Genomic DNA, 16,545 nt, shown 5'->3' on the forward strand with positions numbered 1-16,545 from the left:
TTTTTTTTTTTTTTTTTTAGTTTATATTGTTTGAATTAAAGAAAAGAAAAATCGTCGTGTTGTTAATTGTTTGGTTGGTTACGATATTTTTTTTTTTTTTTGCAGGTTTCGGGATAGATGCATTGTCATATGACTACACGACTCATGTCGAGGTAGGGACTTAAACATTAATATGTCAAATACCTTATCATTAAATTGTTCTTAGATCTCATATTGTTTGGTGAGGAAAACGAAACATTCTTTATAATGATGTGAGAATTTTTCTCCAGTAGATGTGTTTTGAAATCGTGAGACTGATAATGTAATATGAGTCAAAGCGGACGATATTTACTAGTGGTGGGTTTGGACTATTACAAATGGTATTAGAGCTAGACACCGAGCGGTGTGTTAGTGAGGATGCTTGCCCACAAGAGGGTGGATTGTGAGATTCCATACTGAGTGAACAGGGGACACAAAACATTCCTTACAAGTGTATGGAAACTTTTCCGTAATTGATGCATTTTAAAACTGAGTCTGATGGCTAAGTAACGAGCGAAAGTGGATATATTTGCTAGTAGATTTGAGATGATACAAATGGTATCAGAGCTAAACACTGGGTCGTGCCAATGAGGACGCTGATCCCGAAGGAGGGTGGATTGTGAGATCCCACCTCGAGTGAACAGGGGAACAAAGTCTCCCTAGTAACTATGAGTCTGACGCTATAAATAACTGGTCAAAGTGGATATATCTGCTAGTGGTAGATTTGGGCAGTTACAAATGGTATCAAAGCCAAACACGGGGGGTGGTGTGCCAACGAGGACGCTGACCCCCAAGGAGGGTGGACTGTGAAATCCAAACAAAGCATTTCTTATAAGGGTGTGGAAACCTCTGCCCCGTTCTAAAACAGTAAGACTGACGTCGATATGTAACGGATCAAAGCAGAATCGGATAAAAAGTTAACAAAAATTGAGACGTAGAACGTCGGGACACTGATCTGGAACGAAAATGGAGACTGGAGTAGTGTCGGGTCTATTTGTAGTCTCGATTCCGATCCAAAATTGTTAACGATTGGGTGTGTTTGGGCAGTGTTTGTCAAAGCCAGAAGAGGCTCAATACAAGGGAGGGATAGTGGAGAACCCAGAGTTGAATGATGGGTTGAAAGGATGGTTAGCATTTGGGAGGGCAAAAATAGAGCATAGAGAAGAAGCAAATGGCAACAAATTCATAGTGGCACGTGCGAGGAACCATCCATTTGATGCCTTCTCCCAGACTCTTCACTTGCGTACAAACCTCATCTACACCTTTTCTGGTATTCTTCTCTTTTCCTTTTTTTTCCAATATTACATTTTTAGCCCTTAAATTTTGAATTTTGATTTTTATCCTTATTTTTTTACTAAATATTCACTTTTTAGTCTTGATTTTTATTAAAATTAGATTTTTAGCCCTTAAATTTTGAATTTTGATTTTTTATCCTTTATTTTTTACCAAATATTCACTTTTTTTTAACTAAATATTAACCTTTAGTCCTGATTTTTATTAAAATTAGATTTTTAGCTCTTAAATTTTGAATTTTGATTTTTTATCCTTTATTTTTTACCAAATATTCATTTTTTAGTCCTTGACGTTGATTTTTATTAAAATTAAATTTTTAGCCCTTAAATTTTGAATTTTGATTTTTTATCTTTGATTTTTTACCAAATATTCACTTGCATTGATTTTTATTAAAATTAGATTTTTAGCCCTTCAATTTTAATTTTTGATTTTTTATCTTTCATTTTTTTACCAAATATTCACCTTTTAGTTCTTGGCATTAATTTTTATTAAAATTAAAATTTTAGCCCTTAAATTTTGAATTTTGATTTTTTATCTTTTATTTTTTTACCAAATATTCACCTTTTAATCTTGGGCGTTGATTTTTATTAAAATTAAAATTTTAGCCCTTAAATTTTGAATTTTGATTTTTTATTTTATTTTTTTTACCAAATATTCACCTTTTAGTCCTTGTGTTGATTTTTATTAAAATTAAAATTTTAGCCCTTAAATTTTGAATTTTGATTTTTTATTTTATTTTTTTTACCAAATATTCACTTTTAGTCCTTGTGTGTTGATTTTTATTAAAATTAAAATTTTAGCCCTTAAATTTTGAATTTTGATTTTTTATCCTTTGTTTTTTATCAACTATTCACCTTTAGTCCTTAGGCGTTGATTTTTATTAAAATTAAATTTTTTAGCCTTAAATTTTGAATTTTGATTTTTTATCCTTTATTTTTTACCAAATATTCACGTTAATTTTTATTAGAGGTTTAAAAATTAAAAATTAAATTAGTAAAATAGTTTTTAGTATTTTTTGTTTGTTATTTTTAAAATTAATTAAAAGGGTTGAATTCATGATTATTTTTAATTAATTAACATAAATTTATCGAATATTTGAGGGCAAAAATGTAAAATTTTAAAATGTAGGGACCAAATAGAAATTTGATGATTTGCATTTTTTTTTAATTAAATATTCACTTTTAGTCTTGACGTTTGATTTATATTAAAGAAATAAAAAAAATAAATTAATGATACAGTGATTTTTTTTTCATTTTTAAATTAATTAAAAGTGTTTGGATAATTATTTTTATAAATTAAAAATTTGAATGTTTGAGGGTAAAAGTGTAAAATAATGAGATGTAGGGACTAAATAGAAATTAAATTCAAAATTTAAGGTTACCTCCGTAAGTTTTTGTTTTGATTTGATTAAGTTTCCTGTTTTGCACTTTTGACCTCGATTTCTTATTAAATATTCATTTTTGCCCCTTAATTTATATTAAAGAATTAAAATATTAAATTAAATTAATGATAAGTAAAATAGTTTATTATTATTATTGTTATTTTTTAAAATTAATTAGAAGTGTTTAATTGATAATTCTTTTTATTAATTAACTTTAACTCAATTCCAAACACTAAAAAGTGAGCACTGTAAATTAAATTCAATATTGATTTTAAAATTTAGCAAACAAATGAAAATAAAAAATAAATATATTTTCAGTGTTGATTCTATTTTAATTTCTATTTATTTAATCCTTATGTCGTCAAAACCAAATTAGAAATAAGCTTGGGGAGTAAAATTAAAAAAATTGAAATTAGTGGACTAAATTGTAATTTAATGATATATTTATGTAATTTTGCAGCTTGGGTACAAGTGGACGAGGGAAAAGCTGACGTGGTAGCGATTATAAAAACAAGAACAGGTTATGTACACGTGGCAGTTACTACCGCCCAATCAAATTGCTGGTCCTTCCTCAAGGGCGGCCTCACTGTCAGCGAATCAGGTCCAGCTGAGCTGTACTTCCAGGTAGGACGCTTTATTTTTCATTTTAATAATTCTCAACTTATTTCTATTTATTTTCTAAATAAAATTATTTATTTACGAAAACAAAATTAAAAATTCAGAAATTATTAAACCTAAATTTTAATTTTTTATATAATAAAAAAATTATTTTTAAAATTTGAGTAAATTATTAAATATTTTAAAAGTTTAGAGACTAAATAGATGCACACTTAAGATTCCACTTGTAAAAACGTAATATTTGGCCCATTTATTAAAACTCGGCTTAGATTTTATCATAAAATACTTGTTTTATACGACTTACTCGTTCTTAAATTATTTAAAATAATTAATTGCTTAAATAAAATATTATGATAATTAAATTTGTTAATTATGATTTAAAATTATTTTAATTTTAATTTTAATTTTAATTTTGTTTAGAGCAACAACACTATGGTGGAAATTTGGGTGGATAGTGTCTCATTGCAACCATTTACTCAAGAACAATGGAAAGCTCATCAAGACCAAGCCGTTGAAAAGGTAACCCTTTCTAGATATATATATATATATATATAAAGGTTAAAAAAAATATATATATATTTAACTGGTAACAATTTAGTGAATTGAAAGTTTAGTCTCTAAAGAAGTAATAATTAAATAATTAAATTAAAATTTTATATTTTTGTAATTTTAATTTTGAATAGAATTAAATGGTTTAATATTTGAGAGTAAAAAGTTAAAAATCTATTTAATATTTTTAAAAATTTTTTTTTTATCTAATTTTCAAAATTTAACTAAATATTTTAAATTTAAATAAGAATTAAAATATTTATAAATTTTGAGGAAGAGAACACAATTTTAAATTCGAAAAATAAAATATAAAAAAATTGGCTTGATAACTATTTAATTTTTATTTAAAAAAATAAAAAATAAAAAATATTTGTTGGTAATATTATCTATTTTTTATAAATATTTTTAAAATTAAAAATTCAAATTAGTAAATAATTATAATTATAAATGGGTGTAAATTATTATTAAATGATATCGGGTATATAAAGGCTAAGAGTTATAAATGCGGATTTGCAGTATCGCAAGAGGGTAGTGAAGATCCAGGCTATCGATGGAGAAGGAAATCCTCTCTCCAATGCAACCATCTCTCTGCTACAACGGCGGCCGGGCTTCCATGTCGGCTGCGCCATCAACCAGAACATTCTCAACAACTCCCCCTACCAGAACTGGTTCCTCTCCCGCTTCACCACCACCACTTTCGAGAATGAAATGAAGTGGTACAGCACCGAGAGGACGCAGGGACATGTCGATTACTCCGTACCGGACGCCATGATCCAGTTCACTAAGCAGCACAACATCGCCGTCCGTGGCCACAATATCTTTTGGGACGACGAAACCTACCAACAAGGTTGGCTGAAATCGCTCTCGAAGAATGATCTCTTTCGTGCCTCCCGAAAGAGACTCGATTCGGTCATGGCGAAGTACCGAGGGCAACTGATTGCTTGGGATGTGGAGAATGAGAATCTCCATTTTGATTTTTTTGAGAGAAAATTAGGGTCGGCTGCTTCCGGTATGTTTTATAATTGGGCGATGAAACGCGATGGTTCGATTCCGTTGTTTATGAATGATTACAATACCATTGAGTATAGCGGCGATGCGGCCTCTTCTCCGGCGAAGTATCTTCAAAAGCTCGATTCTATCAGACGATATTCTGGTAATAGCGGCGGCAGATTTGCGATTGGACTCGAATCGCATTTCGGTCCTTCTCCTAACATTCCTTACATGAGATCCGCCATCGATACCCTTGGTTCTGCCGGAGTACCGATTTGGCTCACCGAAGTCGACGTTTCTAACTCGCCAAATCAGGTACACTTCTAGAAATCTTAAACAAATTAATATTCCTCTGCTAGGTTACAGTTGAATTTATCTGGATTTTGAAACAAAATCATCGTAGGATACATAACAAATCACATCTATAACCATTAGTTTGTCCATATTTGTCCTGTCGTACAAAAATCAAATGTATTGCAATCCATTAGCTTGTCCTTTTTTCAAGCGGTAGCAAGTAATCAGTGAGAATGAGTGATTCATATCATAGTCGATGATACAGATAATTAGATTCACAATGAGCTTGAACTATACTTAAGGATTTCGTTTAAAGGTGATTATAAGAGCATTGCAACCGTTCTTAGTCTTAGTTTTTGGTAGAACTGATGGTAAATTAAGATAAAGAAATCCATTAAGTTGCTTTGAAATTGACATGCCAAAGAATCTGATGCCTCTTCTTATCAACTCATAAAAAATTCTCTGATTTTTTTATGATCACAATCAATCCAAACTAAACTAAGCCTAAATACCATTCAACTTTTGGATTTAATGGTGAGATTAGAGTAGTTCATACTGATTAGCTTCCTCCTAGATATTACAAACCATCTCAATTTGTTAGGAATGGATCAAAACCAAAATCAAAATCAATTGAGGTAGGAATTTTGTGAAAGCTTGACATGATGATCTGATATATTCTGGATTTTTTGTGTGGATTCAAACAGGCTCAAGACTTGGAACGAGTATTAAGAGAGGGATTTGCTCATCCAAAAGTGAATGGGATTGTGATTTGGTCAGCTTGGTCGCCATCGGGATGCTATCGAATGTGCTTGACAGACAACAACTTCAACAACTTGGCAACTGGTAATGTTGTGGACAAGTTGCTCAAAGAGTGGGGAATCAAAACCTCAATCACTGCTACAACAGATGCCAATGGCTTCTTTGAAGCTTCACTTTTCCATGGAGATTATGAAATGCAAATCGCTCACCCGTCTGTCACCAACTCCTCCCTCAATGCTCATAAGTTCAGTGTTCTTGCTGCACAAGAACAGGAATCACCTTTGCTGGTTCACGTTGAAGTCTGATCATTTGGGTGTTGATGATGATGAAGCTTAATAATTGAATAATAATTGAATCTTTGTAACAATTGTAACAATTGAAACAATTGAAATTGTTGAATCTTGTAACACCCAAAATTTTCTATTTAATTTAATTTAAGGTCGTTACTGCATCCGTATCATAAACTTTGAATATAGAAATACTTCATTTAAATTTTCATAAAACATGATTTCATAAAACATAATACCACAGTTTACAATAGGACTTGTGTGGTTGAAAACACTTTTAAAAATAACACCATTAAAGATTAAATAAAATAGAAAATAACACCATTAAAGATTAAATAAAATAGAAAATAATACGACTATCCTATACATGTGTCAATGTCGGCGTCAATACAAGAATGTGTTGCCTTAATCTAAAATCGTATACAAGAATCTAATGTGTTGCCTTAATCTAAAATCGTGTACAAGAATCTAATGTGTTGCCTTAATCTAAAATCGTGTACAAGAATCTAATGTGTTGCCTTAATCGTGTACAAGAATCTATACAAATAAATCTGAAATCGTACAAGAATGTGTTGCCTTAACCTGAAATAGAAAGAATGTGTTGTGAAATAGAAAGAATGTGTTGTCTTAACCTAAAATAGAAATAGCACGTGGCTGGAGTATTTTAAGAAATATTCTATAAGTGACCTCACTATTGGGGTTAAATGCAAGAAATATTCTATAAGTGACCTCACTATTGGGGTTCAATGCAAAAACATGTGAATACAATGATAAGACCTATCATATCAGTCTATTTTTCTACCGGACTATTCTAATGAGAAGTTTGGATGTTACCATATATTCTACACACAGCCCATACGTGCGAGTATGGGTTCACCAGACAGTTCGCACAGAGCTTGCCCCTTTTCTTGTCGGGCGAGCCTTCTCTAGTAGCTCAATTTTTGCCGGACACCCATTAGAATTAGTAACCGTCATGACAGCATTATGTAAAACATAACGATACTTCGCTTGTCTAATGGATGTACGCGTCCGTACCCTCGTGATGGAATAGGGGTATCCCCAATGCATGAGCACATATAATGCATGGGGTCTCAACATTTTTCCATTGTCATTATCATTTAATACAACTCCGCCAGCGTTCTGTACATATCACATCATTTCACATATCGTTCAACATTCATATCATATCGTTTCTCATTCTTCAGTTTCTAACTCAAAGCTAAACCATTGTAATGATTTAATAAAGATCTAATTATAATTTACTGTATTTCTAAAAAAAATTAGGATAAATGAAAATGAAGATTTAATATATAGATCTATCTTCGTTAAATCTCCATCTACAAGTGAATCTGAACGCCATTATCATTTTTTCCTCATAAATCTGACAATGGTTTAGTTGTTTTTCTATTTCTTTTTACAGTAAATGCTAAGTGATGAGTTGAGGAGAGATAAAGTTGTTTTGAAATAAGAAGTCTTAGTTTTCAAATTTTGGCATTGACTTTGAAGACCGTTTGTGATATCTGAAGTGTGGGAGAACGAAACACTCTTTATAAAGGTGTGAAAACTCCTCTCTAGGAGACGCATTTTAAAGCATTGAGGGGAAGCTCGAAAGGGAAAGCCCAAAGAGGATAATATCTAATAGCAGTGGGCTTAGGCTGTTACAAATGGTATCAAAGTCAAACATCGGGTGATGTGTCAGCGAAGAGGCTATTCTCCGAAGGGGGTAGACGCGAGGATGTGTGCCAGCAAGGACGCTGGGTACCCAAGGGGGTGGATTGGGTGAGGGGTCCCACGTCGATTGGAGAAAGGAATGAGTGCCAGCGAGAACACTGGGCCTTGAAGGGGGGTGGATTGTGATATCCCACATCGGTTAGGGAGGAGAACGAAACACCATTTGTAAGGGGTGTGAAAACCTCTCCCTAGCAGACGCGTTTTAAAGCCTTGAGGGAAAGCCCGAAAGGGAAAACCCAAAGACGACAATATCTTCTGGCCCCTAAAGGGGTGGATTGTGAGATCCCATATCAGTTGGAGGGGAGAGCGAATCATTACTTATAAGGATATGGAAACCTCTTCCTAGCATATGCGTTTCAAAATCATGAGGTTGACGACGATACGTAACAGGCTAAAGCGGACAATATCTGTTAGCGGTGGGCTTGGACTAAAATGAGGTCCAAAGAAATCCTGTAGCCATGTGTCTAAGATGATATGAACCAAGAGACATCAATCATACAATATGCTTCAATGAAGATGTGGAGAAAAGGTTATCAAAATAATCAAAAGATGTTTCAATTCATGCTACATTGAAGAAGAATAAAGTTTGATTGTTGTAAATTTTGGGTGGGTTATAATTTAGAGTTATTGTGTTTTAAGACTTTTTATTTAATTTCGGTTACATTTACATAATGGCTAATTATGGCCATAAAGTGTGAATGTTACAACTTTTGGAATGCCTTTAATAGTTTCATTTTGAGGCTATATAAAGCCATCTATGTTGTATTTGTAATCAGACTTAGAAGATATATCAAAAGAAGCATTTGTGCTCTTTTTTAGCCAATGGCTAAGTTTTATTTGCAACTCTATGTAGTTTAGGTTGCATGTAGAATCATTCAAGCTCGACATGATCAATCTTGCTTGTGGAGTGATTCGAATCTCAATCAAGTGTTCTTGTCTTGAGATATTTGATCAACAAGAATCATTCAAGCTAGACATGATCGATCTTGCTTGTGGAGTGATTCGAATCTCAAACAATGTTCTTGTCTTGAGATATTCGATCGACAAGGTAATCCGAATCTTATTCCCCTTGTATTGATTCCTTATCGTATCATAAGAGCTTACGACCCAAACCCGAGCGTAAAGACCCTAATAACATAACAAAGAAAGTAAATACCTATCAATTGTTTTCGTGAAACTAAAATTATTGTCATTTTTTGTTCAAACCGAATGTGATGGTTCAGTACTAGGGTTTGACGAGTTATACGTTAATATTTGTTTAAGATATCTCTTCTCAACCACGGTTTTCATTATAACTTGCTTTTAGACGAACATAACATTCGGGGATCGAGATTTGAATAGTTAATCTCTAAATCTAAGATACACGTCTCGATTAGAAGTATTATAACATCGTTGGTCGACAGAGTTATTAAAGCCATTATTAATATGAACCAATAATATAATAACAAAACCATAACCTCACAAAATTCAATTTTTTAATTTTATACCACTCGACACCATCCACCTGTCTTTTGTCATTTTAAGCTTTTAAAACTGCGTCGTTTTTGACCAACCCAAAATGAAAACCTATCCTTCATTCTCAACATAAGCGCGTGAATGTCACGCACCAATGAAATCTCGCGACGTATTTACGAAAGCGAATACAAGTTGTTGACGCGCATCACTCTCTTCGTCAGGCGCGTGAACATTCCATTATAATTCGAAATTCATCCATTTATCCTTCTTCCCTTTTTCGCTCTCTTTCTCTCTCTTGAGCTTGAAAAAGAGATGGCCAAATTGCCTTTCTGATCTACAGCGAAGAAGGCGGAAGAAGGCGGAAGAAGGGCGAAGCTCTCCAACATTGATTTTTGTAAGTTGATCGAAGCCCTAGAACGAAGAACACAGGAGGATAATCGGAAGAACAACAAGAAGTTTTTGTTTCTTGAGCATTTTGGTTCGCTATGGGGTTGTGGGAAGCTTTTCTCAATTGGCTTAGAAGGTATGTGTTCTTTCTTTCTTTCTCATCGCTTCTTCTTCTTTGGATTTACCGTTGTATTTTTAGGATTGACGAGAGGAAGTTTGTGGAATCATCGGTTGGTTTGTTCCTCTGAAATCCTTTATACTATCTGAAAGTTATACACAATTGATAATATTCGTTTGATTATGATTAACTAATGTAGGAAATGAGCTTGATGTTTGAGATTTCTCTGAAAATTTGATGAACGGACTGGAAAATTTCTCCACTGGTTTCTAATGAAACGTCTCCGTTGTAAGGAACTTTAAGATTATTAATGGGCGAGGGCGCAACTTATTTTGGTCAATTTAGATGATAGATGCTAATTAACTATATTCCGTAACTGATGATTTGATTAATTAAACAGATGATGGCCATTTACTTCGTCCATCCGTTACTCGTTTGATTTTTTGGAACTTTGAAGTTTAATATTCAAAAAATAACTCGTGCTGCAGTGTTCGTGTCTTTAGGACACGTTTTGATTACGTTTTGCAAGAACATGGCTAATCAGGGAGGTGACGATTAGGTTTTGATTATGAACGAGAGAATTAGGTTGGCGGCCTTCCAATTTGCAATAGGTTTTGTGTGCTCAAGATTTAGGTTGTTTCATGCAGTGGTAATGGCATTTCCTCTATATTCCAATTGATACAACGTTGAGGGTTTAGGGGCCTACTTCTTCAGTTCTGATTATGACCTCAAAAAGATTGTAGTTATTTTGGAGGGTGCAGTTTAGAACAATGAATGACCTGGTCAAGTTGTGTTGGCAATGGTGGTTTTTTCAAATTTTTTTGTTAGAATGAAATTTCTTTAATGAGAAAAAAAAAAAGGTTGAATTGTGGTGATTATTGAATTACTTTTGTTGGTTATGATGAGCAATTTGATTAGATGAGATGATAAGGAAAATGGTGGTAAGCTTTAGTCAAATCTTTCTACTAATAAATGCACAGACTCCCAAGCACAATGAACCAAGAGACGAGTAATATTTCCTTTGATCTGCTCGGAGATTTGACCTTGGTTGTAGAGGGAACAAAACATTCCTTATAAAGATGTGAAAACCTCTCCCTTGCTAACGTGTTACAAAATTTGGAGGGGAAGCCCGGAAGGGTAAGCCCAATGAGGACAATATCTGCTAGCGGTGGGCTTGGGCTGTTACAAATTGTATATCAGGGCCAGACATCGAATGGCGTGTTAACGAGGACGCTGGCCCCCCAAGGGAGGTGGATTGGAAGATCCCATATTAGTTGGAGAGGGGAGTGAAGCATTTCTTATAAGAGTGTGAAACCTCTCCCTAGCAAACGCGTTTTAAAACCCTGAGGGAAAACCCGGAAAGGAAAGTCCAAAGAGGACAATATCTGCTAGCGGTGGGCTTGGGGTTTTACAAATGGTGTCAGAGCCCGGCACCAAATGGTGTGCCAGCGAGGCGAGGACTCTGGCCCCCCAAGGGAGGTGGATTGTGAGATCCCTCATTGGTTAGAGAGGGGAACGAAACATTCCTTGTAAGGGTGTGGAACCTCTCCCTAATAGACATGTTTTAAAACCTTGAGGAGAAGCTCGGAACGAAAAATCCAAAGAGGACAATATCTACTAGCCGACTATTACAGCACACCTCTATGGGTTAAGATACATTTTATTATTTTTCCTATTGCAGTCTCTTTTTCAAGCAAGAGATGGAGTTATCTCTGATTGGGCTTCAGAATGCTGGAAAAACATCACTTGTAAATGTTATTGCAGTACGTAACTATACCTAACCATATGTTAAAACTTGGTTATTTACTTGCTTATATTGGCTACTGCTGATGGCCCATTTTTTCTTTCGGGATGTAATTTGCAGACGGGTGGATACAGTGAAGACATGATCCCAACGGTGCGTAATTTTTTCTTAAAGGAATTTAATTGTATCAGTTCTTCTGTATTGGAACCAATTTTTAGTTTGTTCTGTTACCTTATTCTATACCGCATCCTTTCATCTGCAGGTAGGATTTAACATGAAGAAGGTGACAAAAGGAAATGTAACAATAAAGCTTTGGGATCTTGGAGGCCAACCCAGATTCCGTAGTATGTGGGAAAGATATTGTCGTGCAGTCTCTGCAATTGTGTATGTTTCCTGAGTAGATACACAATTTAAATAATGGAAGATCCAATGTTTTAAAATTGTGTCTAGAATGGTGAGAAACAAGACTGGATATAATTTGATTGTCATGAGAAAATTCAAAATCTTTATAGACCGAACCAATCATTAGTTCCCAACCATGGAGCGAATGGAATCCGTTAATCTCCTCAACTTTATTCTGCTCTTTCCAACCATATATGGAATTTTGTTTCCTCAACTTGTACAACTTTGAAGTGCTCGAAAATTTCGATATCCAATGCTATAAAAGTTGATAAATTAATCATTCAAATGCTTGATTTGTTACTCACTTTATTTGTGTTAAAACTGTCACTACTACTGACCTCTGGTCTTGCAGTTATGTTGTGGACGCTGCTGATTACGAGAATTTGTCCGTCTCAAAAAGTGAACTTCATGACTTGTTGAGTAAGCCTTCACTCAATGGGATTCCATTGATGGTATTGGGTAACAAGATTGACAAACAGGGAGCTCTGTCCAAGCAGGATCTCACAGAACGAATGTAAGTTGAATCTAAAGAATCATGAACTAATAATGATGAACTGTTATGCATTAGTGTTGAATGATCCCCATCTCTTGCTAGCTACCGAGTTCAAAAAGTAAAATGGCTAAAAGTATGCGTTTATAAGTAGTTTGTAGGGGTTAGTTTGTTAGGAATCATGGATCTCCACAATGGCATGATATTGTCACTTTGAGCATAAACTCTCATGGTTTTGCTTTGGGCTTCCCCAAAAGGCCTCGTATCAATGGAGATGTATTCCTTACTTATAAACCTATGATTATTCCCAAAATTAGCCAATGTGGGATTCCCTCCCAACAATCCTCAACAATTCTCCCCTCGAACAAAGTACAACATAGAGCTACAACATAGAGCTTCCCCTGAGGCCTATGGAGTCCTTGAGCAGCCTCCCATTAATCGAGGTTCGACTCCTTTTCTAGAGTCCTCGAACAAAGTACACCCTTTGTTCGACGCTTTAGTCACTTTTGATTACACCTTTGAGGCTCACAATTCTTTGTTCATTTGAGGATTCTATTAACATGACTAAGTTTAGGTCATGGCTCTGATACCATGTTACGAATCACGGATCTCCATAATGGTATGATATTGTCCACTTTGAATATAAACGCTCATGACTTTGCTTTGGGCTTCCCCAAAAGGCCTCATACCAATGGAGATGTATTCCTTACTTATAAACCCATGATCATTCCCTAAATTAGTCAACGGAATTCCCTCCCAACAATCCTCAACATAGTCCTTGTGGTTTTTAAAGATGGGTCTTCACCTTGCAGGGGACTCAAGTCTATAACTGATAGAGAAGTCTGTTGCTTTATGATTTCCTGCAAGAACTCGACGAATATCGACACTGTTATCGATTGGCTCGTAAAGCATTCGAAGTCGAAAAACTGAGGTGCCTGCAGGAGTGTGTGCAATTTCAGCTTCCAACGTCGGAGGCATATTTGTAGTTGGCAAATATGTCTCAGTTGTCCATCTGAGGCTTTGCTGATATCCAACTTGGCTGTCCTGTTTTGTGTTTATACCTTCGCACATACCTACATGTACATTGGTTTAGATTTGTATTTGATGAGGGCTCTGATTCTCTTGTTGGTGGGAGGAAAAGGGGGAGAAACAGTGGTTGATTTTGATTCGATTTGACTATGTGGATTGTGATCTAAACTTTTTTTTTTCCTCTTTGTGTATGATTCTACATCTGTTACTTGGACCATTGTGTTGAAAATCCATTAAAATGGCTCAAAATTGATAGGATTACATTGAACCGAGGCCTCCGTTTTCCATTTTATAGCGTTTATGTGGTAAATCAACTTGAGATAGTAAGAATATATACGAGCCATTAATATAGATAAATTCTCACTCTAGAAGCTACAATGAGAAAGAAACCTTTTGAGCTAAAGATGATTGATGTTTTCATTCAAGAAAGACGTTCTTGATTTAACTGGTTCTTGATTTAAGTGAAAAAACATACGATAAAGAATTTTTTTTTGGCTAAAAGAAGATTGATGTTTTCATTTTAGAAAGAAATTCTTAGTTTAATTTAAAAATAGTTTGTTCATTTACTCTCGTTACCTTTCTTGTGGTAAGATCGGGACTCCTATAAAAGTTTGAGTTTCCAAGCATAAATGGCCTTCGAGGTGGAAATCTCTCTCTATCAGAAAAGTTCAAAATGGAAAATATCAGAACTAGACACTAAACGGTGTGCCACCAGTGAGCTGGCTCCCAAAGTGGGTAGATTGTGGAATCCCATCGGTTGGACGTTGGACCCCAAAATGGGTGAATTATGAGATCCCACCTCTTGCTGGGATTGTGAAATTCCATCGATTGGACGTTGAGCCTCCAAAATGGGTGAATTGTGAGATCCCATCCCCAAAATAGTTGAATTGTGAGATCCCGTCCTCAAAATAGGTGAATTATGAGATCCTACATCGATGGGAGAAGAAAACGTAGTATTTAAAAAACTTAAGGAAAAACTTATATAGACAATATCTACTGGTAGTAAATTTGTGGTATGTATCCATATATACTCGTAGTAAATTTGTGGTATGTAATTGACCTTTCACTCGTTGATAGCTGTATATTTGATCAAAATTTTGAAGTGGCGAGCGCTTTAAATGTATTAGATGACTATTTTAAAGCGGGCGTGGAACGTTTCCTGCTGCACACCTATCAACTAACTTCTTTTCTAATAACATTATAATCTATTAAGAAAAACGCGCGCACCCGAGTGTCTCGCTTTGTTTGGCTGCCGCGAAAACGATGGAAAATACCTTCCGTTTCAAATTTCAACGTCACGGAAAAATGTCACTCACAGATGATTTATGCTCTGTATGAACCACAAATTACGACATCGAGGTCGAGATTCCTGTTCTTCTTCTTCTTTTTGCTGGCACTCTAAGAGAATCGGTTCATGTCGAACTGCTAAAATCGCTACTGCAATGGCGAAAGCTCATATGGCGTGTATCTCTCAAGGTTAGAGACTTACAAAATTCGTAGCGTATATGAAACCGCTTGCTCTTGAGCTGTTCATTCGTTGCCTTTCTTTTCTGTATTTTTTTTACTTGCTTTGCATGAACTTGGAACGATCACTATGGTTTTTGATTCGAGATTCGGCATGCAGTTATTTCGGCTGGAGATTCTTATTCATCTTTTGTCAATACGTATGGAACTGCTAATAGAGGCGATACTGGCTATTTCGTTGCAGATGCGATGGTGGAAGCTGATTTGAGGTGTATTTCGAGGTTAGAAATTAACAGCACAATTTACTTGCTCTTCTTTTTCTCTTTTGCGGTTTATTTCGTAGTCTTCGTCTTCTATGTTTTTTGTTTGTCGATTTTGTTAGATATAAAAATTGTGCAGTTTATTTGATAACTTGTAGGGAGATTTAGAACATTCTCCTAGGTGAGAGTTGTTGTTTCTCTTCAATTCTTGGATTGCTTTTCCTGCCATGGTTGCGATTTAGAACATTCAAAAACTGCACGATTTAAAAATTGTGCAGTTTATTTGATAACTTGTAGGGAGATTTAGAACATTCTCCGCGGTGAGCGTTGTTGTTTCTCTTCAATTCTTGGATTGCTTTTCCTGCCATGGTTGCGATTTAGCCTCCGGCAGTAGATGCTGTATGTTCAAATTTAATGATCGGTTTTCCACCTGCAATGTCTTTATTTAGATGATATTTTGGGTTAACAACTCTATGCATTGACGTGTAAAAAGTTATTGAGTAGTCATCGATCTTGTATTACCATACGTTTCACTAACAAAACAAGTTATTGTTTGCTTGGCTAGTGTTTGATAGTGATGGAACATCTGAGTACTTATACAATGTTACCAGGCTCAGTCGCTCAATCTCTCTTTATTTCTTTTTGGGTCAAATGATTTTCTATTAAGGAGAAGTGTTAATTCAATATTAGGATGCGACTAGGTTGGGCCAACATTTGGTGAATGAGCTGTTAATTCAATGTAACCATCAATGCAACTTAGATTGACATGAACACCAGTATTTTTTTTTTTTTTTAAATTATTGTTGCATTATTTAGAAAAAATCAGGATATGTTGCAGAAATGTTCCAATATTGATTGGGGCATTCCTAGAATCGAACTTGGAACCTCTATCGCCCAAAATGAGAATCATGCAATTGTCCATATCCCTTTAGTACTCTTGTTGGATTTTTATTAACATATTCTGCAAACTTAATTACATCTTCTTTCTTCTTTTCTAATTTAACCTTATCCTTATATAAAATTACCTTATTGTCAGTTCTCTATGCAATCTATCTTGCACTGTGCACTAGTATTTGAATAACTCACTGGATTGCTTATAAGGAATGTTATCAGAAATGAAATCCACGTGCAGTAATATCGACTATTTCGGCAGTTTAAACCTTAAGCTGACTCAAATTGTGGTTCTGCAATAATTATTCACCCTTTTGAGGTGGGTTATGTTCTGTATTTTTTTTTTTTTTTTTTTTTTTTTTTTTTTTTTTTTTTTTTTTTTTTT

The 16,545-nt window shown here is 34.7% G+C and overlaps 2 protein-coding genes across 2 annotated transcripts in view; both read left to right on the plus strand.

Annotated features, from left to right (window-relative positions):
• Positions 1–6,266, plus strand: part of LOC111455386 (anti-sigma-I factor RsgI6-like) — a 7,083-nt gene extending 817 nt beyond the window's left edge. The window contains exons 2-7 of the mRNA XM_023097027.1: positions 106–152; positions 1,066–1,288; positions 3,153–3,316; positions 3,731–3,829; positions 4,376–5,164; positions 5,848–6,266. Coding sequence (XP_022952795.1) covers positions 106–152; positions 1,066–1,288; positions 3,153–3,316; positions 3,731–3,829; positions 4,376–5,164; positions 5,848–6,207 — 1,682 coding nt within the window. The 3' untranslated portion in view covers positions 6,208–6,266. The remainder of the gene's footprint in view (positions 1–105; positions 153–1,065; positions 1,289–3,152; positions 3,317–3,730; positions 3,830–4,375; positions 5,165–5,847) is intronic.
• A 3,384-nt stretch (positions 6,267–9,650) lies between these two features.
• Positions 9,651–13,750, plus strand: LOC111455387 (ADP-ribosylation factor-like protein 8a). The gene is made up of 6 exons (XM_023097028.1): positions 9,651–9,898; positions 11,562–11,643; positions 11,745–11,777; positions 11,887–12,008; positions 12,379–12,540; positions 13,329–13,750. The coding sequence occupies exons 1-6, from the start codon at positions 9,861–9,863 to the stop codon at positions 13,444–13,446; spliced, it is 555 nt and encodes a 184-aa protein (XP_022952796.1). The 5' UTR covers positions 9,651–9,860; the 3' UTR covers positions 13,447–13,750.
• Positions 13,751–16,545: the final 2,795 nt, after the last annotated feature.

Source organism: Cucurbita moschata, unplaced genomic scaffold (assembly GCF_002738365.1).
Source record: "Cucurbita moschata cultivar Rifu unplaced genomic scaffold, Cmos_1.0 Cmo_Scf00017, whole genome shotgun sequence".
Classification (NCBI taxonomy): Eukaryota; Viridiplantae; Streptophyta; class Magnoliopsida; order Cucurbitales; family Cucurbitaceae; genus Cucurbita; species Cucurbita moschata.